The sequence below is a fragment of the Tachypleus tridentatus genome, chromosome 5, assembly GCF_004210375.1.
Source record: "Tachypleus tridentatus isolate NWPU-2018 chromosome 5, ASM421037v1, whole genome shotgun sequence".
NCBI classification, from domain to species: Eukaryota; Metazoa; Arthropoda; class Merostomata; order Xiphosura; family Limulidae; genus Tachypleus; species Tachypleus tridentatus.
This window is the reverse complement of record NC_134829.1, coordinates 28,069,434-28,096,564: the sequence shown is the minus strand read 5'-3', so window position 1 is coordinate 28,096,564 and position 27,131 is coordinate 28,069,434. Positions and strand designations below refer to the sequence as shown.

The 27,131-nt window shown below is 31.2% G+C and overlaps 1 protein-coding gene across 3 annotated transcripts in view; it reads right to left on the bottom strand.

The window, feature by feature from the left end:
* LOC143250806 (uncharacterized) overlaps window positions 1–27,131 on the bottom strand; it is a 57,177-nt gene that overhangs the window by 5,771 nt on the left and 24,275 nt on the right. For 2 of the 3 annotated variants that reach the window (XM_076501828.1, XM_076501827.1), the window contains exons 11-20: window positions 26,954–27,089; window positions 26,508–26,639; window positions 20,032–20,350; window positions 17,442–17,663; window positions 8,497–8,676; window positions 7,612–7,779; window positions 6,871–7,010; window positions 4,324–4,366; window positions 3,399–3,553; window positions 2,390–2,507 (exon numbers count right to left, since the gene is read on the bottom strand). In XM_076501828.1, the coding sequence (XP_076357943.1) occupies window positions 2,390–2,507; window positions 3,399–3,553; window positions 4,324–4,366; window positions 6,871–7,010; window positions 7,612–7,779; window positions 8,497–8,676; window positions 17,442–17,663; window positions 20,032–20,350; window positions 26,508–26,639; window positions 26,954–27,089 (1,613 nt within the window). The remainder of the gene's footprint in view (window positions 1–2,389; window positions 2,508–3,398; window positions 3,554–4,323; window positions 4,367–6,870; window positions 7,011–7,611; window positions 7,780–8,496; window positions 8,677–17,441; window positions 17,664–20,031; window positions 20,351–26,507; window positions 26,640–26,953; window positions 27,090–27,131) is intronic. The other variant, XM_076501829.1, reaches the window with a different exon arrangement.

The following is a 27,131-nucleotide window of genomic DNA, read 5'->3' as shown; positions in this document are numbered from 1 at the left end:
ATGAGAGCAAAAGTTTTACAGATACTATACAAGGATGAGAGCAGAAGTTTTACAGATACTATACAAGGATGAGAGCAGAGGTCTCACAGATGCTATACAAGGATGAGAACAGAGGTCTTACAAATAATTCTTCAACCAAAGATGGTGTTTTAGGTAACAACGTTTGTTATGGACTGTAAGTCTACAACTCAGTTTCTACTGCAAGAAGCTTCTATGCAATGCACTGAGGCCAATGTCATCCATCTTTTCTTTTCATACTTTTAAAAATTCATCACAGCGCACAGTGTAATACTTTTAATAGAGCACTTGAACATCCTAAAGACATGGAAATCCTTTATAGATGCATCTGGCAATGTATCTAAGTATGATATAAAGTGAGCTATCATCAACCTTGCATTGTAAAGAAGATATAGCATGTTGACTTGGGTTTATAACTTGATGATCTGTATTGATGGAGCCATACTTTATGGATATCCATTCAACACAGAAACTACTTTATGGTAACTTTGTAGTAACCTTTGAAAAGGTACTTTAGTTGAATTTTCTGTTATCTTACTGATAGTTCATACACATGCACATTAACTTATTCATTTCAGCCTGGAAACCATAAGTGAATCAGACAATTTTATTTAACTGACTAGTCTAACTAGTACAAACAGACACATACATATTATTTTGATCAGCCTTCAAATGGGCTTAATGTTTATTTTAACAAAAACCTCAAAAAATGGAAGGGGATGATATCTCAATGACCCTATGCTCATGGATTCTATTCTAGGATGTTTTGCCAGAAATTTCTGAGGACTTATTTTAGACATTACCCTGTGCTGGAAAGCTTTGGGAATTTCATCCTTGGCCAATAGATGAAATAATCACAACAGTAAAATGACTGATGTTTCCATACCAAATGGAGTCTTGATTGGCAGAGGATGTCAATCAGTTCAATTTGTTTTAGATTGTAAGCTATGTTTATGAATAAAATGCCCCTTTTTTCATACCAAGAACTGTTAACTTTCCAATTTTATTTTTACTAATTTACAGAAAAACAATAGCTGTTTTCACTGACAGTGTATCTTTTTTTTTACTAACATCCTTAAAAAGATTCTGTGCTATTTATATGTTTATGAAGAATGTTGCAATGTTACTTTCTATTTTACAGATTGTCCATAAAATTATAAAGTGTTGGTAATCTTGTTCAAACCATGCCCATTATTACAAGGACAAGCTTTTTTTTTTTTTACAATTAATAATTATAATAATATTCATGATTCTCCTAACTTTATCCTTTCTTCTTATTTTCAATTTCAGAGGGCAAGAAGCCAGTATCACCCACTGTCACATAGGAACTGTCTACTCTTTCTTTTTTGAACCAGTTATTGAAACTGGCTGTCATTTGTTATGTGCCTACAGCTGAGAGTGAAGAGCATGTTCATTGGCAACATGAAACAAACCACAAACTTTTTGACCAATAGCCTAACATGCTATCCACTAATGTACACATAGTTCTGAAGACCACAAACTTCTGCAATATAAATACTTTGTAATTATTGGAATTGAGGAATTATTCATACACAAGTTGTTGTTCTCTACAATTAGTGTGGTTGGCAGAACCTTTGAGAAACATTAATGATACTTACTACATATTGTTTAATCACATGTAAATTAAAAATATTATTTTAAAACAAGTGGATTGCATGCTATTTGTTTATTGTTGATATTTATCACCAACTAGTTACACCTACAATAAAGACTTCAGCCCATACAAAACCTGAGAATCGTGATGCATTTCTGTAAAAAAAAAATAACAAAACTGACTTTATCAGAACTATTCCAACATATTTTTTGTTCACAATGGCTGTGATTCATAGAAACTCCAAGAAAAACTAATAATATTTAATATCTTGTCTTTCAGTTATATTTGCATTAAAATTTTAGACAGTTTATACATATTATTCAGAATCTATACACAACAATACTTGTTTTGTACATTTTATAGTAAAATATGGAAAAGTTGATTTTAAAGTAAGTACCAGCTACATTAAGGAGATTTATATTTATGTATTTTTTTCTTAATGTTGCAATGCAGAGTGACCATAATGTTTTGATATTATAAACCAATAGTTCTTCCTGAGCTTTCTTGTTAACAATCAAAAGAATTTAACTTGTATTAAGAATTTCAGTGTTTTAATGAGCCAGTAATACAGTAGAAATATTAATTTTTAAATAATAGCACTTGTATGACAAATTAAAAAAAACATTTCTGTCATAGTTAATTACCACAATTGTGAAATATTAACATTTTTACTCTTTTCTTTTAAACATAATGACAACACGGGAAAACTATTTGTTAAAACTTTTCTAAAGACAGTAAAATAACTTATGTTCATACCTTAAGGAAGATCAGTTTTGATTCTTCCATTACTGCAAGTCCAGATATAGCCATCACTTTCTCTGTCATCTCAGCATAAGGCACAAATAATGGTAGTTTATCTGTTAAAGCAGATAAACTGAAAAATAATAATAAGATGCTTCAACCAAGGGAAATATGTAACTTTTTAATATTATCCAAATACATGTTTTTCTTTCATCATCTTAGTGTATAAGCACTCAACTTACTTAAAATAATGTAGAACATAGTATCACATTCTTGAAAAATTCTTTACTCTGATATGGATTTCCTCCATTAAATGGGTAAAACCTCAAAAGCTACTAGAGGCAGAGATGCACTAAGAGTTCACCCGACCAACCAAGGTTACAAATGAATTACTTTAACTCATTCCTGGAGCTTTTCTATTGGCCAAGTATTAATAATGTCTAATGATCAGCGACCAAACTAATTGTCAGGTGTTAAAACAACAACACAAACCTAAAGAGTGAAACTCTTCTTAAGTTAGGAATCTTCAAAAAATGGAAATTGTAGTTTTTATTTTATTTACCTTTTTTCCATAATATTTCACTGTTTTTCTGAAGTTAGCATCAAAAGTTACATTATTTATATCAATATGTTGATGTTCCCAGCCACAAATTATTTCATATAAAAGTAAAAATATTAATTTAATTTATATCAAAAAATCAAGTATGGAAACAGAATCGTTTTTAGCACATATTTCATATAGTTCTAAAAAATATAACCTGCTTTTTATATATAATATTTATGATTAACTTAAGTGTTTTTTTAAGTTTGTAGAATGTGTCAAACCTTTTTGATTTTTCTTATTATAGATATGTGTTTTTTAATTTTTAATGTGTTTTAAAAATTTTACAAAATGAGAAATATCTATATTTTAAAAATAATCTTTTGCGAATAAACAAAATATTATTAATTTCATAGTGTAAAAGGGCAGAAGATTCACTAATAACTTTCTTTAGCCACTTTGTCTCACGATGTATCTACTCACCATAGAAGTAGAGATGTCCAAATATCCTTGACTTTTATGTAAGTTAAAAGATAGTAAGCTAACTGAGGTATAATAGGAAGGAAAACTGGGAAGTCACAGTTTTGAAACACTGCTGGTAAAGATTCATGGAACTCCATCAAAACCTGTTTCTCTACCTATATATACAATGATAAGACAATCCAGTTGTTAAAAAAAATCAAAGCATTTAAGTGAAAGTAAATTTTAATAAACTCTTAACATACTTGAAACTGTAAAATCAATAAATGGAAGCTATTTTTATGACTATTCTAAGAACTAAAATCCTAATATTTGAATATAATTTTACTTTACCTCAGAAAAAATAATAAAAATTAGATTACTAACTTCTCTGTTTTTTGAAAACATGTAGTGCATGCTATTACTTTAGAAAGATATGTGATCATTGTTTTAATAACAGTACAATGTGTAAATCCTGAACAAAAAATATTACAGTTTAGAAGTATTTACACCAAAAAACCAAGAGAAAAAAACAAAAAAGAAGTAACAATTCAAAAAAATTATATCAAGTTATTCTGTATCTTTTGGAAGGACTAAGGTAATACTTTGGTGACAAAAATCCCACTTTTTTGAAAATAAGAGTTTGGATATAGCTTGTATAGTGAAGGAAATATTATTACAATGTATAACATAAAGTTATCAAAACATTGTACATTTGTAATGACATTTCCTTCTATCTACCTACTCAAGCAGTCTTCAAATTTTATTGACTAAGGTAACAAACAGATTCAGATAGTCAGTAAATTAAAGGTGTGCACACAATGAAGATGATATATATATAAAATTAGTTCCAACAACAGAACATGTTCACTGAAACATTAACAAGAACTGAGATTCTGTAGTGCAGTCTCTGAAATATGGTGCATGGTGCTTTGTTTAAGACTGTTACCTGGAATGGATGTACAGGCCTAGATCCAAACTGTCCAACCAAGCTAAGAACAGCAACAACAAATAAATGACAAAAAAACGTCTTAAAATATACAAATTGCTAAAATAATTTTCAAGGAATGAAACAATTACATTGTGAATTTCAACATAACATTTACAGCAAATTATATGTTTAAATAAACAGACAAAACCAACACACCAAAATTTGGTATCAGCTGTAAAACAAGATCAATTTCCACCTCAGAAATTTGTATCACAAATCCAATAATTACATAAACAGCAAAAATTAAAAAAGGATAATGATAAAATATACAAGTTTGAAAAGGATGAACTGGATGCTAAAAGTACACAATTCAGTCATTCATATTAACAAAGAAATAATTAACTAAACTGTACAAATATTAGGAAAGACTAAGTTTTGAATAATTACTAAAAAATCATGGATCAATTAAGACAATTCCTTTTCTAATATAAAATTATTTGTTAATCTCTCTTTTTAACTTTTATATCTCTGAATTTTTATTTTTTAAATCTGTTTTCTTTTTACACCTTTCAAACTTCCAAAGATCCACGGTAGAAATACCTTGATATGAGCCTTATAAATGAAATAAATATGATCCAAGACTACTTAAATGATAATGAGACAAAGTTAAAACAATATTAATATCACACTAAATGTATTATTTCTGTTTATTTGTGATATTTTCCTGCAAAGCCACTCATGGGCTATCTTCACTCACCATCACTAGTTTTGAAGTGATATGCTAAAGGAAGGGCAGCTAGTTAACACCATTCAATGCCAGTCCTTGAATTACTCTATTACCAATCAGTAGTGAGATTGATCATCACATTATGATACCCTCATGACTAAAGAATTATGTTCAGTGATGGGTTTCAATCCTGCAAACTGGAGATTGTTAGTCAAGTGCCATATCCACCAGGCCTGAATGTTTGAAAACTCACAGTTCACAATGCAAAACAAGAACTTGAGATGACTTGTTTTGTCCTTATTCTGTTATCATATACTACATAGTATTATTTTAAGTTTTTACTTATAAATTGTATGAAATGTACTAAGACAACATTTGCATTTTTCAACTGTAATAAGTAGTACTAATATTTTAAAATAGATCACATAATGCAGATGAATTATGTGTATTAAATGTAAAAATTATATGCAATCTTTAATCAACACTATTGTTTCTTCCCACTTTTTCCATTTTCAATTCATTAATAAAAATTTAAGATCTAACTCTCAGGTAAAAATGTTAATCTTTTGTCCTGTTTTAAACTAAAAACATGTTTCTAACTTTAGATACATAGATAACAATTAGATAAGTGAAATTAATATATGAATACATGTTCATGATACAGAGTGTACTGCTCAGCACACTGCTGTATTATCCATGCCTCTTATTTTACACTTTGGAAATCCTCACATACATCTTAACTTCAAATGAACATCTGTTTATAACACAGTACATATTAAATTAATTCAAAATTCTGTTGTTTCATACATCTGTTGATATGGTTTCATCCAACATTTCAGCCATTAAATACTGTCAGGATTTATGTGTGTGTGTGTGTGTGTGTGTGTGTGTGTATATATATCATTAATCCCCTTGGTTTAAAAACAAAAAAATCAAACCATTTATTATGATGCTTGTGGGTTCATAGTTTTGGTGGTTACAAGGTCCATTCTAACATACAAAAAAATTTAAACAAAACTAACATTCCTATTGCAATTTCATCCAAAATATTACATCTAGAGATCCCAAGGTATTTTAATTATAAGATGAGTAATATCACACATTTGTTGTGGGCAGTTCTTTAAATATAATTAATTAATATGATGCAATATGCAAACTCTGCCAGTAGTAAACAATAAAATAAAAGCCATTAATCTGAGAACTGAGTAGAACAAAACATATCTTCAGTTATAGCTGATCAGACTTGCTACCATAAAGAAAAGCATGTCTAACATTTTTTACAAAAAAATAGGGTTAAATATTGTTTCTGTTCCATTTTAGTTTTGGATAGTTTCACTCTATATTTCCTTTTTAGTAAGAAAGCACATAAAGCCATTTCTGTATGTAGAAATATTTCAGGAAATCATACCACATTTATTTGTCGACTAGAACTAAAAATATGAAACAGTATCTTTGAAAGTATCACAACATTCCACAAAATATATTCAAACCTTAGGGATGTTTAGAGATTAGCCTTTCCTTTGTTTTTAAATATACAAATATAATTAAGCAGATCAACACTGATAGATCCAGAACAGAGAATAATAAACTCTTATTAAAGTTTCTGTATTTCAGTTTCTCCATACGTTTGTCTATAAGCATCTAGACACTTCCTCCTACACAATCACTCCACTTGTGATATGTATCCTCAACCATGTGAATGTTGATCAGTGATTCCATACACCATGCTATGCCCTACATACATTTAGATTTTAGTTTTTCTGTATTCTAAGGAACAGAATGTTTCACTTAGAACAAAATCATTTTAACTGTGTTAAGTATTAGTTAGTATTTAGTACCTCATCTGTCTGTTTGTGCTAAGACTGAATGGAGTTGCAGTCGAATTGGCAGCTCTTACAAATCTGGCAAGTTTGGTTGAACCATGAGCAGTAAGAAAAATCCTCTGAAGAAATGTTAAAACAGCCTTGAAAGAAGCTTCCTAGGCAACAAGAAATCACAGCAGAAAATAATGAATCATAAAAATGTTTCAATTAGAACAATAATAAATCAATAATCATGTTCTAAAAAACAGACTAACAGCACATTTCAAATTTACTAGTTTGTTACAAAAAATGAAATTTTCTATGCATACCTTAACTTTCTCAAAATTAAAACTAATATATCAGTATAAAGAACCAAAGGGTTTTAATTTAATTTTATCTTAAAACATTGTGTATATAAATAGAGAAAATTAACCTTTATATTTTTGTCCTTGAAAGAAACAAAGTAATATCATCTGACAACCTAGTTTTAAATGCTCTTACGATGTTGACAGTATCTCATTTATAAGCAGAAATGTAAGAAAAGTAAATTGAATTAGTTATATTGATTACTAGGTTGATTTTTAATTTCATTCTATGTACATAACTTGTTGTGATCAGAAGTTAATATTAGCTACCACAAATTTTCTTTAGATAATAAGTTACAAACTAAAAGATTTCTGTCTTGTTTAGTGACATTTAGTAAACTTTGGATGATTAAATAACTTGTTTGTTTTTTTAATTTACAAAGAGTAAAGAAACAAAACCAAACAGACTTACATTATTCAGTTTCTTACTGCAACACACAGACAACAAAGTAACAATGTTGATTATGGAAAGTTTATCAACTTCCTGTCTGTTCAGTAAGTCCAACAACACACTGAAATGTTCTTCCAAGCATTCATCAATAACAATGACAATATCTTTCACAGATGAACTAATTTCATACTGTAGGTAAAAAAAGCATGATTTCTCAGCAAAATTATCAAAGCTGTAAAACTATCAACAAAAAGGTTTATTAAAGTGAAAATATGCAGTTATTGAATCTTAGTATCATACGACACATAATCATTACTTGTAGATATGTTTTTCCTTTGTAAGTGAGCACATACAGTTTCTAGATGCACGTGTGTGCATGTGGACAAAGCTTCAAAAATTGATCAAGTCTACATAAAAATGAAATTTATTATATTATGTTATAAAGTTGCTGGATTAAACAAATCACAAAATAATGTCACTGGCAATAAGTTACATATTAAATTCAGTAGATTATACAGATACTTCAGGTTTTCTCCCACTAGAATAATCAAATTAAAAGTTGTCGTATGAAATATTTTAAAAAGCAGTGAATAATAAAATCCATGCAAAAGTCTGAAGAAAGCAGGTTCAATTAACATCAACACTTACAAGTAAGTTAATAATGTAAAATAACACTCAAAGAAATTTTTATATGCTTAAGTGGAACTATATGTTAAACAGTTTTTCTAGAAACTAATATGACTAGTCAGCTTATTACGAATCCTACCTAACGCTGCTGATAAGCTTTTGCTCTGATTTTGTCTTAGACTAATTAAACACAAGCAATATGATATTATTTTGAAGTATCTTAAAATTACTCACCATTAAACCCATTCAAGATTGAGAAACTTCAAGTATAACACTTACTTGAGATGCTAGCTGTATGTGTCTTTGCCACAGTTTTTCTGCTTTATCTAGAGATAGCTGGAGAGTAAGGCAGGCACCGTAACACAAAATACTTGGAACACTTTTCAAGTATACAGACCAGAAAGTACTAAGAACAGCTACATCAAGCCACATAATAACTTCAACAAGCAGTGGCAAGAGCTAGAAAAGGAAAGAATGTAATTAAGTTTATTTTTCCTTACAACAATACAAAAAATACTGTTTGTCCCAGTTTCAAAATTCATGTTAGAATATATGGCACATTATATTGCTGCTATGAACATTTAAGCTTTTTGAATGACCTCACCTTTTTTTTTTTTAAACACATTTCCTTTAGTAATCAAATCAAAACACTAATATTATTTGCATACATGTACCTCTAATGCACAAAAGAATCCATTCTAAATCAAGATACACAAGTGTGCCATGTGCTAAGAAACAAAAACAACAAGACAAAGTGTGTTATTAACAGGAATGACAGTTTAGAATTTTTCAGTTTTCTATAATTCATACTGTGGTATTCTAAACTAACCCATAATTTCAGTGAAGTGCTCTAACAGACCCTTACTTCACACACCATATTCCATTAAAAACACAAGACATTTTGATTTTCTTCCTTTTTTTCTTTCACACTTGGTCCTCTGATAGATGACAGATTGTTATAATCTATATGTTAAATTTGGTCTAAATACAATCCATTTGTGCAAAGTTATTCAATAAAAACAATTCACTTTTAACTCAAATGTTTGCACATGCACACATAAAACATCATATGAGCTATTAGCCTGAAAATTTTACCAGTTTCATCTAAAGTTAAAAGTGGACCATTTTTAGATTCTTGTCATTAGTATTAAATACAGTTGTTTGAGAGAGAAAACACTACCACTATACTACTTTAAGAATATGACTGCTTCTGTAAAGTAAAAGTCTATTCTGAATAACATGATTATCAGCCTAAAGCTAATACTGGTTGTAATCAAGTGTCACTTTCTTAAATGCTGCAATTTGTTAGTATGTATTAATAAAAAATCATGACATCTAATCAAAAACACCTTAGATGTGAAAAAAAATGTGTGGTTAAAAAAGTACTGAGCATACAACTAAAAGGAATGAAACCAGCAGAAACATTTACAACATTGATAAGAATTTTTCAGCAAATATTCATTCATTAATTAACTAGGCTGCATATTTTACACAACTTGGAGCATGATGGTGGGTACAACAAAATATAAGGCCTAGCCTAGGTATTAAAGTTATAAGTATAGCTACTAGTTTGGCCACAAGTCATATGCTCAGTTCTTTTTTTGGACACATTATTTCTTTCACATTTAAGGTGCTTTTGATTAAACTTCTGTGTATACAGAGAAATGATAAAACATGTAAATGAAATTAGAAGGCTATGTAAAGTATTAAACGGCTAAGCCTAAGGGAACTACAGAAAAACATTTTAAAATTGGGAACTGAAGCCAATGTGAAAAGCTCAAGCTTTTTGTAATCTAAAGCATCTTTTATTTAGTTTTTGTATATTAAAAAAAATAACATTATTTACCTAGCATTTACCAAACTATATATTTTTTGCTGTTTCATTAATCTCTACTACTTTTTTACATTTTCACTCTACAATCAGATAAAAAATTATTTCTAGAGAATAAGTTCAATAGTCTTACAAAAACAGTTTATAAACTGACTTTAGGGCATTTAATAAGAAACTAAAATATGGATTCCTCTACATGCATTCTGGTATTCAATGCTATTATTGTGAAAATCAAAGGAACATGCACAACAGTTACTATCATAAAATTTGTAATGTTTGTTGTAAGTTATAATTTTCCTACACTCAAAATGTATTTCTGACAGGTACTTATGTCCATTGACATACATAACTATTCTCATTTCATGTTAACCTCTATTTAAAAAAAAAAAAAAAAAAACCAGCATGCCATAAGCCTTTAATTCCTATGCACCCCTTGATTCATATGGTTTAAATGATTCTCACATGCAAATTAGCATCCAATAAACCTCCACCAATAGCAGTGTCACACACCCACATGACTCTCTCTGCACTGTTCTACCTAAATATAACTTCAAGTTTAAACAAGTATATAAGCACCAGTTGACAGTGGAGAGGAAGCAAGTTAAGTAAGTGTCTGTTGGAAAAACATTTTCAGCATAAAAAAATTATAACTTCCAACAAGGTGTATTACTTCTACTCACATACACAGCTAAAATCCCACACTGAATAGGTGAAGGAATTGGTGAGAGGAAGGAAGTAGAAGCATCCTTCAAAACAGTGAGGAGATCCCCTATTAAGAGGGTTATACATGGGATACCTCACCACTTCTGTACCAGGTATGCTCTTCATCCAGACTTGGAAAGGGTGTGACAGGTTTGGGTGGAAAATTGTGAAAAGCATATCTCAAGGGGAGAGAAAACACTTGGATAGTGATCCAATATTATAATTTCAATCTTCCTGATGAACAGAATGTGAGTAAATTAAGGGATGTATCCCTAGATGTAGAGCAGCTATGGTGTAATGGACTGTATGTGGCAAGACAACAACATCCAAAACATGACTGCCAAGAAATGGATTCCATGTGGAGATAGGATAAGGGATCCAAATCATTATAATGGTGCAATCTAAGGCTGTAGCATCACCTTGGACAAATTTGTTCATAGATATATTATCAATTTGGAGGGCATCTCATCATCTACAGTAGCAGAACAATGCTGCCCTATTCTAAACTGAATGAAGTCTATTCTTTATATTGTACATCTCTCATTCAAGAGGACACATTCAAGATCCAACACCCCAGCAACTTGGAAATGGAAAGCAGTAGAGATTATCAGTGATGACGAGAAACCCACTTGTTGAGAAAATTTATATGCAAAAACGGCTCGTTTGGGCTGAGAAAACACTTTTACATAGAAGAAGCGAACAGTTTGACCTTCTTGGTCATCTTCAGGTCACAAAGAAAGAGGTAACTCAGGTTCACAAAGAAAGAGGTAAAAGCTGTAGAGCTCATGTTACCTATTTAATTTTATGAACCTTATTAATATTATTAATAATTATTTTATTAATAATTATTTTATTAATATTATTAATAATTATTTTATTAATATTATTAATAATTATTTTATTAAAATTGTTTTCTTAGCCCAAACGAGCCTACATTCACGACAGCCTTTTTTGCATATAAATTTTTCAGCTATTTCTCAGTAGAGATTATCTTATACCACTGATGAAACAGAGGGGAGATGCTGCGGAAAGTCCAAAAAAACATCTACACTGAAGACAGTGCAATGGGTATTTGTGAGACCATATTCTAAAAAGCAAACTACACCCAACTTATTCAATCTAAGGAATAGCAGCAATGGGCAATAGTACTCTTTAGCTTTACATACGAGGTCCATGTGTTAGTATAGTCCAGAATTAACATATTTATAAAGCAAAGATATCACAACGAATAACCTAAAAGCAATCCTGTGAAATACACTGTCTCTAGTTTATACAATTGTAATGAACAGTGGGCATTTTATAGCCATGGAAATTATGAAAGTAAAGTCAACATGACTTTAAAGTGCAAGTTTTAGCACAATTCTAAGTGACTAAAGTATACATGAACAGCATGCCAGATGATGGTCTAGGTTCATTTTTTGTTTCTGTGAGTCATGTAGTTCTTTGTATTTCGTATTCAACATGTCTTTAAGAAGTTTTTTCTGTACATTTTGGATAATGTTTGTGCATTGATTAAATTTTTTTGATAGTTTTTACCTTTACAAAGTTAGAGGTTAGTTGTTCTTTTCTGCATTGTTGAATGAAATAGATGTCATTTCTTCTGTTGATAATTTTTGGTTGTTGTTTTGAATTAAGCACAAAGCTACACAATGGGCTATCTGTGCTCTGCCCACCACAGGTATCGAAACCTGGATTTTAGCATTGTAAGTCCGCAGACATACCGTTGATCCACTGGGGGGCAATAATTTTTTGGTTTAAGTTTCTTAGTTTCTTTACAATTGTATGAGCGTGTATTGTTAATAGTGGCATAATGTATGTTATTTCAGACATAATGGTTACATAGATAAGTACAAACACAAAGACTTACACTTCTCGTGCAATCGCAGTGAAGAAATAATAATCTGAGATGATGAGAAAACCCACTTGTAGAGAAAATTATATATTTAGAAACAGCTGGTATGGGTAGAGAAAGCACCAGTCAGTAACTCTTTCTTTCTTTGTGAACCTGACAATGACCAAAGAGGTCGAAACATTGTTCTCTCCTCTACTGAAAAAACTACTTAAAGCCATGTTGAACACGAAATACAAAGAACTGCATGACTTACAGAAACAAAAAATGAACCTAGACCATTAACTGACATGATGCATTAAGCCAGAGATTTACAGACTTATACAACAAAACATAAACCAATTCAACACTAGGAGCAACAGGGACAAAAAAATTTGCCACAACAAAAAAACTAAAAAAACTAAGATACAAGCAACAGAAAAGACACCAACACGACAAACTGTAGACTAACTTCATAATTAACAGATCTGACCAACAATTAAACACAAACGAGATACATCTACTTAACAAAGGACTCAAGTTTGCAATAGCACCTAGGCACATCCTAACCTTAAAAATTAAAGAATGTTTAGAAGATCTAGCCAGGAGACTTATGATACATTCCACAGAAAACAAAAACAACCAAAAATAACCTACAGAAAGAAGACAACTTGGACAATTCTATTGACATCCAAATAAACACAACCATAAAACTATGCTCACCTGATAACATTAATGAATTAGACAAAATAAAACAATACTTCATCAGCATCAACAAGTTTCCTCCACAAACCAGAGAAAGTATTATATGCACTCACCTAGACAAAAAGCAAAATCAACCAACAAAAGTAAATATATCTCACAAATAAAAAAATCACGAAACCACGTACTGCTGCATAACATATATTCCCAACATCAGCAGAAAAATAAACAACATTTTTCAAAAACTAGTAACAATATGACATTCCAGTTAATACCAAATTTATTCAAAAACCAGGCAAAAAACTGATGTCTATACTATGTAAAAACTACACTGACAAACACCACACCAACATTATTTGTAAAATACAATGTGATAACTGCCACGACTTCTATATTGGAGTAACAAGTAGAAAAATGGAAAGCAGATTCAAAGAACATAAAAAGTCACCTTCACACGTTTTTGAACACTGCAAGTCAAATAAACACAACATAACCATAGAAAACACCCAAATACTAAATAAAGAAACAAACATAAACAAATGCAAAATTAAAGAAGCCTTAGTTATACAACAACTCAAGCCCAAAATAACCCAATACAAAAGAACACCTTTATACCTATATAAATAATATATCCAACATCTAAGCATGCCCTCTACATTCCTACACTCAGTTACACAACCACCTTCAAACATGTGGTCAGCAACCGGTCAGTAACCCTTTTCTTTTTTGTGAACATGATGATGACCAAAGAAGGTTGAAACGTTGTTCACACCTCTACATAGTGCTTTCTCTACCCATACCAGCCATTTTTAAATATATATAATATTCTCTACAAGTGAGCTTTCTCATCATCTTGAATGATCATGAGAAGAAGGAGACAAGGAATAAAAGACCAATCAAATCACAAGCCAAACCCAATGGGCAAGGGAAAAAGGAAAAAATTAAAAACAGAGGAAAAATGCAAAGTAATAAAACTGTGTGAAATGGAGTTAATGGAATGAAACCTTGAAAGCAATGAAGCAACCCAGAAGATATACATTACAGAGAAAGTCTTCAGAACCCAAATGAAAATAAAAGTGGAAGATGGCAAGAAATGAAAATGATGAAAAATATATTCCACTGAGCTCCAGAATGTAGGCCACTTATTGAGAGAAAGTGTGTTGTGAATAGAAAGGCAATCTGCAATGAGGATGAAAACACCTGAAACATAACATGTCAGGAGATTATATCCCCACACACTCGATATACAAGAGAAAATTGCTGTCTATCACAAAGGGAACAAGAATGATTGCCCCTTTTGGTAATTGATACAAGCCACCACTGTCAAACAGTTGGAATGAAGTATGCTTAGTCAAATCCAGACAAGAAGAAACAAATTAACTAAAACATGTTGAACTGCTTAAAATATCAAAGTGTTAATGTGGTAAGACCTATCATCCACAGATCATTGTCCTGAAGCCTGTGAAGGAAAACAAATCTTGATGAGGGGGAGGAAGTGATAATCCCAAAAATGTGGAGGATATGTTCAAATATCAACACATATCATTGAAAATGAAATGAGGAAAGCTAAGGGAAGAATCCAAATGAATCCTAGCAAGAGACCATGGATTGTGCAATGTATCCTGAAAAGATTACAAATGTACCAGAGGTATAGGAAGAAGTTCTTCCACAAAAGCCACTCCACCCCCACCACATTAGAACCTTCACAGTAGTAAAACATAATGGACTGGATAACAGAAAGATCTACTGAATGCATTTGAGAAGGAGAATGGATGGTCCTGGTGCAGGTGGGTGTTTAAAGAGACACTCCACAAACAGACCAGATTTTTAGGTAGATAAATAACAGGAAGAACTTATTCAACTGTAAAATCCAACCACCCATGTTACTTGTGTATGAAGAAAAACCTTCAATATATGGAAGTAGGGTAAAATGCAGTCAATCTAACTAAAGACATACAGAACCAACACATGTTTGAAAAGCAAAGTGTGAAACTGGTACCAAAGTTCATGTCAAATTCATTCTCAGTCTTGCATAAATTGCTGACCAAATTGTGATGGCTGACTATATATTGAAATGGAAAAGAATCAAGAAGTGATTGAAGTGGGACCAATCAATCCAAAAGTCATCAGTGTCACTGAGGAAGGAACTGCATAGGTAGAAAGTGGATAAACCAATAGGTAGAACAGGAAAGTGCCAGATATGGATCTTGAATAAAAATGGCAATGGGTCAGAATGAAACAAAGAGCAACCAAAAAAAGAGAATGTAATATCATATATATTCTACATGATGGTAAATGTACAAGAGTAGCCTTCAAAAGAAGGACCAATGGAGAAAAAACAGAGCCAACCATAATTTTCTATAAGAAGTAGATAATAAACAAACTGTACAAGAAAGAAGATCTCAAAAGCAAAGAAGCCACAAGTAAAGGGAAAAAACTGAAGATGGCAAATGCCTTAACATGGAGAGAAGGAAGAGAAGGTATTCCACAAAAATCTCCTGGATATAGGTGAAACACCTAAGAAAAGATGTGTAAAGTAGACATTTCCTGCAGAAGAGGCAACAGGGAGAGACAAAGCTGGAAAACTTACTTGGGGGATAAAACAGATATGATTAACAGAGATTACCCCAACCCCCTTATAAAAATGACAGAGATCCTCTCTACATAGAAACAAAAAGAAAATCAGTCTGATGATAAGCCATGACAAAATGAACCAAAGCCCTTGTAGGACAAGGCCTACAAATACCCTTTCTCAAAATGGAAACAAAAATGCTCATCATAAAATTCAATGTATAGAAAAAAAAGAAAATTACACAGTGAAATTTATCTGAAAAAGGCTAAGGCAGGCCTAGACAATTTCACAGCAGAAACCTGGAAAGGCTAGCCATAATCAAGTGGAGGAAAACTAACAAAACCTAGGTCATCCTATACAGGTTTGGTAGATGTAGGAGTAAAGTGAGCAGTACTGGGAGAAGGTAGAATGGCCCCAAAATACCAGGGGTCCTCATAAACTAAATTAATTATAAGAAGGATAAATTATAAAAAAATTATCAAAATGAAATTAAAATATGTATAACATATTACATGTAGAAGAAAACAAGATATGTACCCTAATTATAGATTTACCCAGTAGTAGCAGACATTTATTAAGCCTAATGAAACTGTGCAGGACAAAGCATATCATTAAACTCCAATTCCAAAACCTTACCTAACAATAATTATTTACATTATCAGGAGAAGAAGTTTTTGGACCTCTGCCCCAGGGATCCACATAAACAAAGAAGTATAAAAGATAATTAACAATGAAAATGAAACAAACATTATAATGTAAACTTTAGGGTGTATTGGCAGTAATACATGCATGAGATTTGACGTTTTCAAGGAAAACAATATAGTCAACTTAATTTATGATATACCAGTAAGATGAATTACAGGTAATCCTAAAATAACAAAGACCTACATTAAGTCTAATCTAATGTTATAGGACAAAAAATACAACTAAGTATTGCCAAGACCTGGTGAAAGTCAGCTCATTGAACAATTAATCTCCTAACAAAGTAAAATCGATAATACCCCAATGAAGGACTGCCATCTGAAACCTGCATAAATGTGCTGATAGAAGATATAACCTCCGAAGTGATAATGTAGAAAATGAATAACCAACCACAACCATGTTTGCCAGAAAGAAATAAAAAGTAGGAAAAAAATTTATAATGAAGTATTACACTTCATAAATTGCCAGAAGTTAATTTTTCTGGACAAAAAATGTTTTTTTTCTACTAAGTACTTACTGCCGTTCATCTTTCCTAACCTTCTTCCCCACTGTAAACTGATGTTTACATTTCTACCTAAAATTGAAGTGATAGTTATGCAGAATACCATAGAGGAAATCACACGAGTCACGTGTGTGTATGGCAATACTGCTACTGGAGGTTTGTTTCATGATAATCTGCATATGTAACTCAGTTAAACCATGTGTATCAAGATGTGTATGAGAGTGAAAGGCTTGTGGCATATGAAAAAGTTTGCAAATAGAGGGCAGCAGTGAAAGAGAACAGCTATGTATGCGAGTGGAACAAAATCTCAATTATCTGAAGATCTTATCAACAATATGAGCTCTAAAACTAGAAAACAATGTTATGTGTTACTGTTCAATTGTACCTGACGACTCATTCTCTGTAACTCCCACTGTCCGTCACCCAAACATTCTACTGTCTGTAACAGTATGCAAGCTATAACAGAAATCAGAGGAGGGCACTGAATGTTTTTCAACCAACTGGATTCCATTTTGATAGCACTAGTTTCTGAATTTCTATAACATGATGTTCTTGGACTGCATATATTTGGATATCCAGGATTTTCCAACTTCATCACACCTGATAACTGTAAATCATAGTACTCGTGTTATATATAAATCTTCAATAAAGTTTAAATATGGCCTCTGTTTTGATTAATAGTAAATACTCCATACTTTCGAACCTAGAACACTGAAAGACACTAAGTAGCACAGAGGAAAATGAAGAATTATACAAAACTGTACAATATTTTAAAGGTTATTTCCTTATTTAGCAGCAAGCTGTGATTTAAAATTCCATAAAAATGTCTTAAAATTAAATGCCTTCCCAAACAAGTATTTAATGTAATTATATATCCACGTTTTAACTTAAGTCACTTATACAGTAGGAGATTACGTTTGCCACATTTACTGTTGTGTATTCATGTATATGATTAAAACAACTTTTATCATTTCCTCCACTGATAAAACTTTACATCTTATATAATTTCAAAATTTATACCTATCAAATCATTATATTTAGATGATAACCAAATCCTTTAAAGAGGGTAGAGATTCCTTCATCACGATGAATTGGAAAGTACTTTATGATTTAGAATGGCAGGATTACAATAGTTATTAAGACCATTGGTCACAAAAAACCAACCCCTCTAGGCATTGCACTTAAGTTTGAAATATTATGTCCTAGAATTTGCTGATTTGTAGAAATAAACTACTTGACACTACTATTCAGAATCTTTTTTCCAGATTTGAAATCCATTATGTATGAAAAAAGAAACAGGTGTATATAGCAGTAATGTTTTTAGAGGTTTCAGCATTTCCACCTTCTCCAGAATCAATATGATACGCCTTGCTTTCTTCTACCCTAATTCAATTTTGACCTCTCAGGGCAATTGTCCTTCTCATTACCCTTCTTCCTCCACTTTCATCATTGTTTCTACATTTCCAATTAATCTGATTCACTTTATTTGAGCATGAATCCAAAAGTAAGCAGTATCTACAAATGCCACACGTGAAACAATTTCTTTTACTTCTATGTTTATGTTCTTGGTAAAGCATTTTACAGATTTCACCTATGAGTATATTTTTACAATCAAAAGAAGAAGTTATTTAGACTGTATTATTGGGTTACAGTTATGTAGTTTGGCTCCTCCAATCCATTTTTCATCTCCAAAGTTTTTCTTCTAAATTTGGATTGTTTTTACACAACTGGAGGATCTCAAATTATTCAGCAAATAATCTCAGCAGAAAATATCTGATATAATATGGGTTGCCTTTGTTTTTTACAATTTGATCACAAAGCTTAAAGTACATTTAAATGGCATGGCAACCATGATAAGTTAAATTTCAAATATAAACAATGCATATTTCACTCCACAAGTAAAACAGGAAAGGTTATTTGAATCTTTCAACATTCCTTGGTTTCTTATGAGAACAAGAGAAAAATTAAATTTTGCATAATAAGCAAAACATATCGAGAGTCTTAAAAGTTTCGAGTTTCTTGACAAAAAAATAAACAAGCTATAATTAATTTAAATGTCATTAACTGCCTCATAAATAATTAAAAGATACAGATTTTAACAGACATACTAAAGCTTTGAAATTATACATTTTTATGTAACATTTTAAACACAGACTTACAGTATAAGGTATGCAAGGTGATAATTTTGACACCAAGGGGCTTGTGACAGTCAATCTACACATACAATTATTTGTATACTTTGCTTATTACAATTTCTTGTACAGTTAAGCAATGTAGAAAATCATTAACTTTTATATCATCATGCCATTTAACTCTGGTACTTTAATAATTTGTACCTAATTGTCATGGTTTGTGTACAAGTATAATTTATGAGTAAAAATTTAACAACATTTGTTTTTTCTTTAATTTTTAAAGATATACCAAGTGAATAAAAAGCTACTGTTGCATTACTAGTTATAAAACTGCTAGTATCATCCAGATTGGAAACATATTAGCCAAATACGTATCTGAAACCCTACGTGAAAGCAATGCCAAGAAATCAGATATTAGGTGCAAAAATGCCCAAGTTGACAAAAAGACAAATGTTAAGTACATCTTAGCAAAATACACATTTGGTTACTGATAATAAAAGGACACAGAGTTTAAAGTAACAAAAACTAGAAAATCTGAAAGAATTTGTAAATAAAGAAACTATATGCCAAAATAAAATATGGTACATGTACTTTGAAACTGTACCAGTTACAACTCTTGTTTCACTTCATACAAATAAAGCAAAGGGTTATAGTACTTCATGACAAAAACTTCCACTGTTAACCTTCTGAACCATGGCAATGCAAGACTTTTTAAAAGAAAAATATTCTCTAGATAGATTTTTTAAAACACATAATAATATTGTGTCCATTACTATTTTTATCCAAGTATTTATGGACTAAATAATTATATGTATTATGAATGTGTTTATATGTCATTCTTACCTTATATGGCAGATATTTATCCAAGTCAAATATACCATCTGCATGGCGTGCAAGAAGTAATAAGGATAAATCTTCAGCTTGAAACAATGGCGATCGAAAAGAAAGGTTGGGTGATACTGATGTTCTTCGCTGATATTGTCTATTTGGAGGATGCAAGTCATCAGAATTCTGTTGAATGACAGATGAATGTAAAAACCTTTTCTCACTGGCTTGTTTAGAGTTTTTCAAAGCAGTACCAAAGTTTCCAGAGAAACTTGTCTTTGTTTTATTGAATGAAGTTTCTGACTGTTGTCTTTTAGAGATCTTAAACCTTGGGCTCCTAGAGAAAAGAATCAAATTTAAACGTAAAACAGGATATAGATAAAGGAAATCTAATATTATCAGAATAAAAGAATGTGATGTTACTCAGATTTCATCAAAAGCATTATGATTAGTTCTATTAATTGATAGATATTCAGTCAATATTTACACAAGTATCTCCTACAAGAAATTTTACAACTAGTAATATGTTTCCAAACTTTTTTATTGCAAGAATAAAAAAAAACAATCTCATACTTTACATGTTAAGTAGAATTCACTTTTTGATCTAAATGGCACCTTATACATGCTTAGGCTAAACAGCTAGGTCACAGGTCTCTCTAGGATTTATCTAAAGCCCTCCATAACTTTGAACTACTGTTCAAGGGAAGACAGCCAGCCAACCAGCTTTACTCAACATTATAAGAGCTTTGTTTAGTCCTTTGGACTGAGTAATGGGAATGACTGTCATTTTTAGAATATACTTGCAGCTGAAAGCATGGTGTGTGTTCAATAGCATCAGATCTTGAACCCAAATCCTTTGATCTACAGCTTGACATGGTAACCATTGGACAGTACCTAGCCATTAGTGTGGTCATGATGGACAAGTAGTTGCAATACATCTCAAGATGGCTGGTATTGGAATTAACACTTTTACTAGTAAAGATGAGAACAATGTTTTGACCTTCTTAGGTCATCTTCACATTACCCATACCAGCCATCCTGAAATACATTTTTACTTCAAGTGAGTTTCTCATCATCATGAAGTACTTGCAATCAACTAGTATATATGTCCTTATGTACTTACAACCAAGTGGTATGTGTAAGTAATGTATCCATCTGAGAAATACAATAAAAATGTCCTTTACAAATCTCCATTCTATCATCATCTATTATGAATGATAACTTTACAAGTACTCATTAAAAATTATCAGTATTGTTTATGCCATTTAAAAACTCTCCTTTTATCACAACACAATAATTTATTACTTCTAGTTTAGAGGAAGTGACACATTCCTCAAGATATTAAAAAAAAGTTAAATCACTTTTATCTAAAGCTGAAGTTAAAACTCTCTTATCATAACAAAATATTTATATCAAACACATTTATATTTACATTCTTTTAGATGTTGATAGGTAGTCTTAGAACATTGCACATAATTTAATCTATTTTAAAGCTTCATGACACTGAAGAATTAATCTAACTCCTATCAGGAGAATATTCATAACTATCAAAAGGCTATTAACACATATTCATTATACAATAATTGAACAAACATTCTAGGGAACACAAAGTTCTACCACAGACCAAGCAATAATTATAAGTATCCTAAGAATTCTGTCAATGTGATATGATATTTTTTCTAAAATTAAACAAAAACTGAATATACCATTTTGGTAGCCTACTGATGATATGACAACATGCACTATTCATCACCAAGGGCACAAATGAAGAAGGAAAATGTTGAAAAGTTAAGCTCTTACAGATTTCTTACAGAAATAACACAAAAATAACTAGATATAGTAATTTTAGTAAATAAAAGTAAGATGGTTAAAATATTAACTTAAGAGTATAGTGGTGTATATTTTACAAAAAATGTTGACATAGATTGTGTAATGGTACTTTCAACTTTCTGGTAAATCATAAAGCAGGATAAATACACTCTAAAACTACTTTATTGGTGTTTTAAAAGTTAACAGAGGCAACAGATAAAGAGAAGTGTGGGCTATGTTAAATGGCAATGCTTAAGTTTTTACATGCAAGGAATAAATCAGCTAACAATAACTTTCATGAAGTTAGAACAAGTCATATTATAGTAAAAATGTAGTGGATTTAGTGATAATGAGCCACATTCTGTTGAGCAACAAATTTCAGCACTTGGCTTCTGCTGATGAGGAACTTTTGAAAAGATGGAAAACAAAAAATTCAGAAGGATGTAGATGATAAAGAAGTTATAAGTGATTTGTTGACGTGGATAGAATAGTCTGGGGGTAAATTTAACATCTATTGATGTAGGGAAAGGTAGGTCAGAAGAGCTAATTAATAAGTACAAAGGGTTGATAAAGGCATTTAAAGAAACTTGCTATAACTTAATTATGTCATGAACATTGTAATTAACTGGGGGAACAAAGTAATAAGCAGGTCACCAGGGCTAAATGCTCCACACAAGTTAATATTTAAGGATGAGCAGATTGGCTGGTTGGACTGTGGAGTCAGTTCAGTTGAAGATGGGAGCTTTTTGAAATGAATAGTTTACATTTAAATAGGGTAAAGGCTGGCTTGTTTGCTAAGGCTATTAACACAGTTTTAAGGGAAGTTTTAAACTAGAACTAGACAGTAGTGATGGCCAGGAAAACTATAACATAAGAAACTATATTAGTTATAAGGATAGGCCTAATTATTACTATTACAATATTAGAACTATAATAAATAAAATGGTTTGACTTTAGAGCACTGGTAGGTGTGGAGGATTTTGATATAATGGAAATAAATGAAATGTGGTTAAACGTAGATACTTTTGATAATGCAAGTTCCTTTGAAACACAGGGTTACAAGCTATTTAATATAGATAGAGCATTAAGGGGGGAGGGGGAGAGAATGGTTTTATATGTTAAATGAGAGTTATGTCTTGTTAAGTTGATAATAGCAAGGTGATTTAATCCATTTGGTTACTATTAAGTAAATATAAAGGGAAAAGACTTCCAGTGGGAATTTCTTACAGACGGGCAAGTCATACTGATGAAATCAGTGAGAAACTTTACAACAAGATTGTGATTTCAGCTGTTAATAGTCATAATCATGGTTGATTTTAATTTCAGGCATATAGAGTAGGAAATGCTGGAGTCCAGTCAAACAAAGAGGGAAAAATGTTTTTGAAAAGTGTTCATGTCAGCTTCCTTCACCAATGAGTAAAAAAAACCTACTAGAAAGAATGCTATTTTAGATTTGTTGTTAACTTAAAATACAGAAATGATCAAGACGGGGGAAAATGGGGAATACCTGGGTGCAAGTGATAATTTTTCTATCAGGATTGATGCTCTGCTGTACATGGAGATAAGAAATAATGATATGTTGGTTAAAAATCTCAAAAAAAGCAAGTTTTGAAGAAAAGCCACAAAAACTATCTGTTGTGAATTGGGCAGTTGAGTTATTTGGACACACTAATCAGATGTGGAAGATTTTTAAAAATAAATTTTTAAATATTCAAGGTAAACATATTCCTTATAGAAAGAAAAAGGTCACTGTAAGTAAATAAAACAGGTTTGCTAAACAAAGAGTTTAACAGAACAAATCAAAGAAAATTAACAAATTTAAACTGATTGGTATAACAGGAAATTCAGAAGATTATTGAAGGTAAAGAAAGTTGGTGAAACAGAAAATTAGGACACCAAAAAGGGTGTAGGAGAAAAGGTTGGCTGAAAATGTAAAAATGAACAACAACAATTCCTTTAAATGCATTAAGGATAAACTAAATTTTAGAAGGGTAGTAACCTTGGTGGATAATAAAGGAAGGCTAGTATCTGATGATTATGAAATAGTTGGTTTATTAACTTTTGCTTTTTCTTTACTAACAAAGATTTAAGCAGTATTCCACATCTTGAACAGATGATAAATGGAAAGGAGATCAAACAAGATCAATGCATTAATTCTGAGCTGGTTAAGAACAAAATTGGGAAGCTCAAAAAATGATAAGGCTTCTGAGCTGGATAATATTTCCCATAGCCTGGATATGTGAACCATTTACTACTATTTTTTTTGTCAGTCCTTGAATAGTGGGCAGGTACCAGTAAACATTTTTCCAATAATTACAGACTCATTAGTCTTACATCAGTTGTGGGAAGCATTTCAGAAAGTCTATAAAAAATGCTTTGCAAAGTAATTTAACAAAGTTTAAAATTTTATTGGATACTCAACATGGTTTCATTAAGGAAAACTTTGCCTTACTATTCTTTTAACATTCTTTGCAAAAGTTACTGCTTAGGGTAAACATGTAGATTTTGTGTATCCGAATTTTCTGAAAGCATTTTACAAGATGCAACATAAAAGGCTTGTAAAAAAATTATCTCTATATGTGTGGAAAATAAGTTAGCAAATGTGATAGAAAAGTGGCTTGATGGAAGAAAGCAGAAAGTTGTTACAAATTTAGTTCAGTCAAACTGGATTAATATCACAAATGGGGTACCTCATGGTTCAGTCTCAGAACCTTTGCTCTTTTTGGTTTGCATCAATGACCTAGATGAAAGAATAGTCAATAAATTACTTAAATTTGCAGATCATATTAAGATCTTGGGTGTTGTTAGCTGAGAAGAGGAGACTGCTAATTTACAAAAGTGTTTAAACCAATTACGAGTTGAGCAAATAAATAGCAGATGGATTTTAATTATAATAAATGTAAGATAATGGATATAGGTTATCATAACTTCAATTATAAGTATAATCTGAATGGGAATAGCTTTGACAAAGATATGTAGAAAATGGATCTTGCTGTAATAGTTGATTGGTCACAAAAACCATCCAAGCAATGTGCTATTGCCAGAGGTAGGGCAAATAGAATATTAAGTTGTATCTACAGAAATGCTGAATACAAGTTAAGAGAGTTTAAATTTTCACTGTTTAGGCCACATTTGGAGTCTTGTGTTCAGTTTTGGGCTCATTACCTTAAGAAAGACATCAAATTGTTGGAAAGGGTTCAGAGAAGGGTTACTATAATGATGTGTGGGATGGAGAGGTTGTCATATGACAAGGGCTAAAATCTCTTACATTATTTTCTCTTGAAAAAAGAAGAGTTAGGGGAATCTTATTAAGGTATTTAACAAATAATGTTGATACAAGATGTGTTTTTCATATTTAACAGTAAGAAGAGTAGGAGAAAGGGACACAAATATAAATTTTAACAGGGTAGGAGTCATCTTCAGTTAAAACAATTTCATTTTCCAAGAAGTAATAAAAAAAGGAATAAAATAGAAAGGATTTTTTTTTACTTTGAAAACATAAGGAACATGTAATAATATGAGAAGCAGTAAGGAGTTACTAAACTAACATTGTTTCACACATGAAGAAAATTTTACAGTTTCCTATAAAATCATGTCATCTGAAAGATGAAGCATATCTCTATTTAGAAAAAAAATAAGTAAAACATAGGCATTTTTTTTCTAATAGATGACGGATAAACACTATCTTGAGAAACAAAATGTGCTATTTATATGAAAAAACGGCTCGTTTGGGTTGAGAAAATATTTTACATAGAAGAGCGAACAACGTTTCGACCTTCTTCAGTCATCGTCAGGTTCACAAAGAATTAGGATAAAATGTGCTATTAGTATCACTTTAGAAACAAAGGACAAACCATGGAACAAAAATGATTCATTATCACCTCATATAAATAATATAACATTTCTAAATGACAAACCGTACCCTATCGTCAAATCACTTTTGCAATTCATCAGGATAAATTCACGAACAAGAAAACATCTACAAGTAGTGTCATGTTAGCAGCATACTCTACTACTAAAAATAAGTTTAATCAACTTACTATTCAAAAACCCATTCAGTAGGGCAACTACAAACCAATTGCACACATAATTATGCTTAATTTTAATACATTCATATTTAAAAAATTCAAGATATGAAAAAATTGTCTGAAAGACAAATTGTTATCCCATGACTTGTTCCTGACTTTCTTTTTATGTAATGTCCAAAATGTACCAATAAATTTTTTAATCGAGATGACTGAAATGGGTGATGTTTATATTTAATTGAAGTAGAATCTGTAAACCAATCAACGAACAGCTCATATTTTGAACATGAATTATAATTTATGAAATACTATTCAAGGTGTAGAGTGAAAAAATTTAAATGTTATTAGGACTCCCAATACATTTTTAACATAAAATTGTCAATTGGAATTTTGTTTCTAACATCATCAATAGACCAAATTTCTTTGTTCTACTACTAAATCATCACATACACATTCTATTTTGTAGTGATATACTAGTTATTTCAAATTGCAGAACATTAAAATAAACAAAAAAAATGAAAGTGAGTTAATTTCTAATTTCTGTCTTTGAAAAGAAACAAAGTTAGTGCTTTACCCAGAAAACACTAAATTTACAAGTTAATGTTATATAAAAAATGAAAACATAGAAATGAGAAGGACAAATGTCAAATATTTAATTACTCTTGTCTCAGGATGGTATTTAAACCGATGGGAGTCGTTCTTCCCTCACTTCCTAGTCCTGCAGCAATCTGGAGACTTTTAGATGGGACCAAACTGTGTCTTCTCTGTGGTTGAAGTTGAGAACAGCTGGACCTAAACAAGGTTTGGACAATAATTACAGTTTCTGATAATAAAAAAAGTATACAATGATAGTTTAAACCAGAAAATGTGATATAACTCAAAATACGTTATTGTTAAGTAGCTCTTAACATGAATGAAATGCTCAACAATTATTTTTCATAGTGGATGGTATAAGTAGCTCAGAGCTTTGACTCTGATTGAAACCAAGAGTGCAGCACAATAAATCTTTCTAAAAAGTCCATGAAATAATTTAAACTGATAGATTAAATTAAACTTTGCCCATCACCGGGAACAAGTAATTTTGCTTGTGCAAAAATAAAACTCACTCTCTTCCATCCAGTCCACTAAACTGTAGGCTGCTTGGTCCAAAAGTGTATGCTAAATGATTCTGAAGGATGAAGTGCAAAATTAACTCATAAGCAAGGAGTCTTCCTTCCTTCCATTCCCACGCTGGTGTGAAACCTAATGACAAAACAGGCCAGTTAATAATTTTGTAAAGATTCA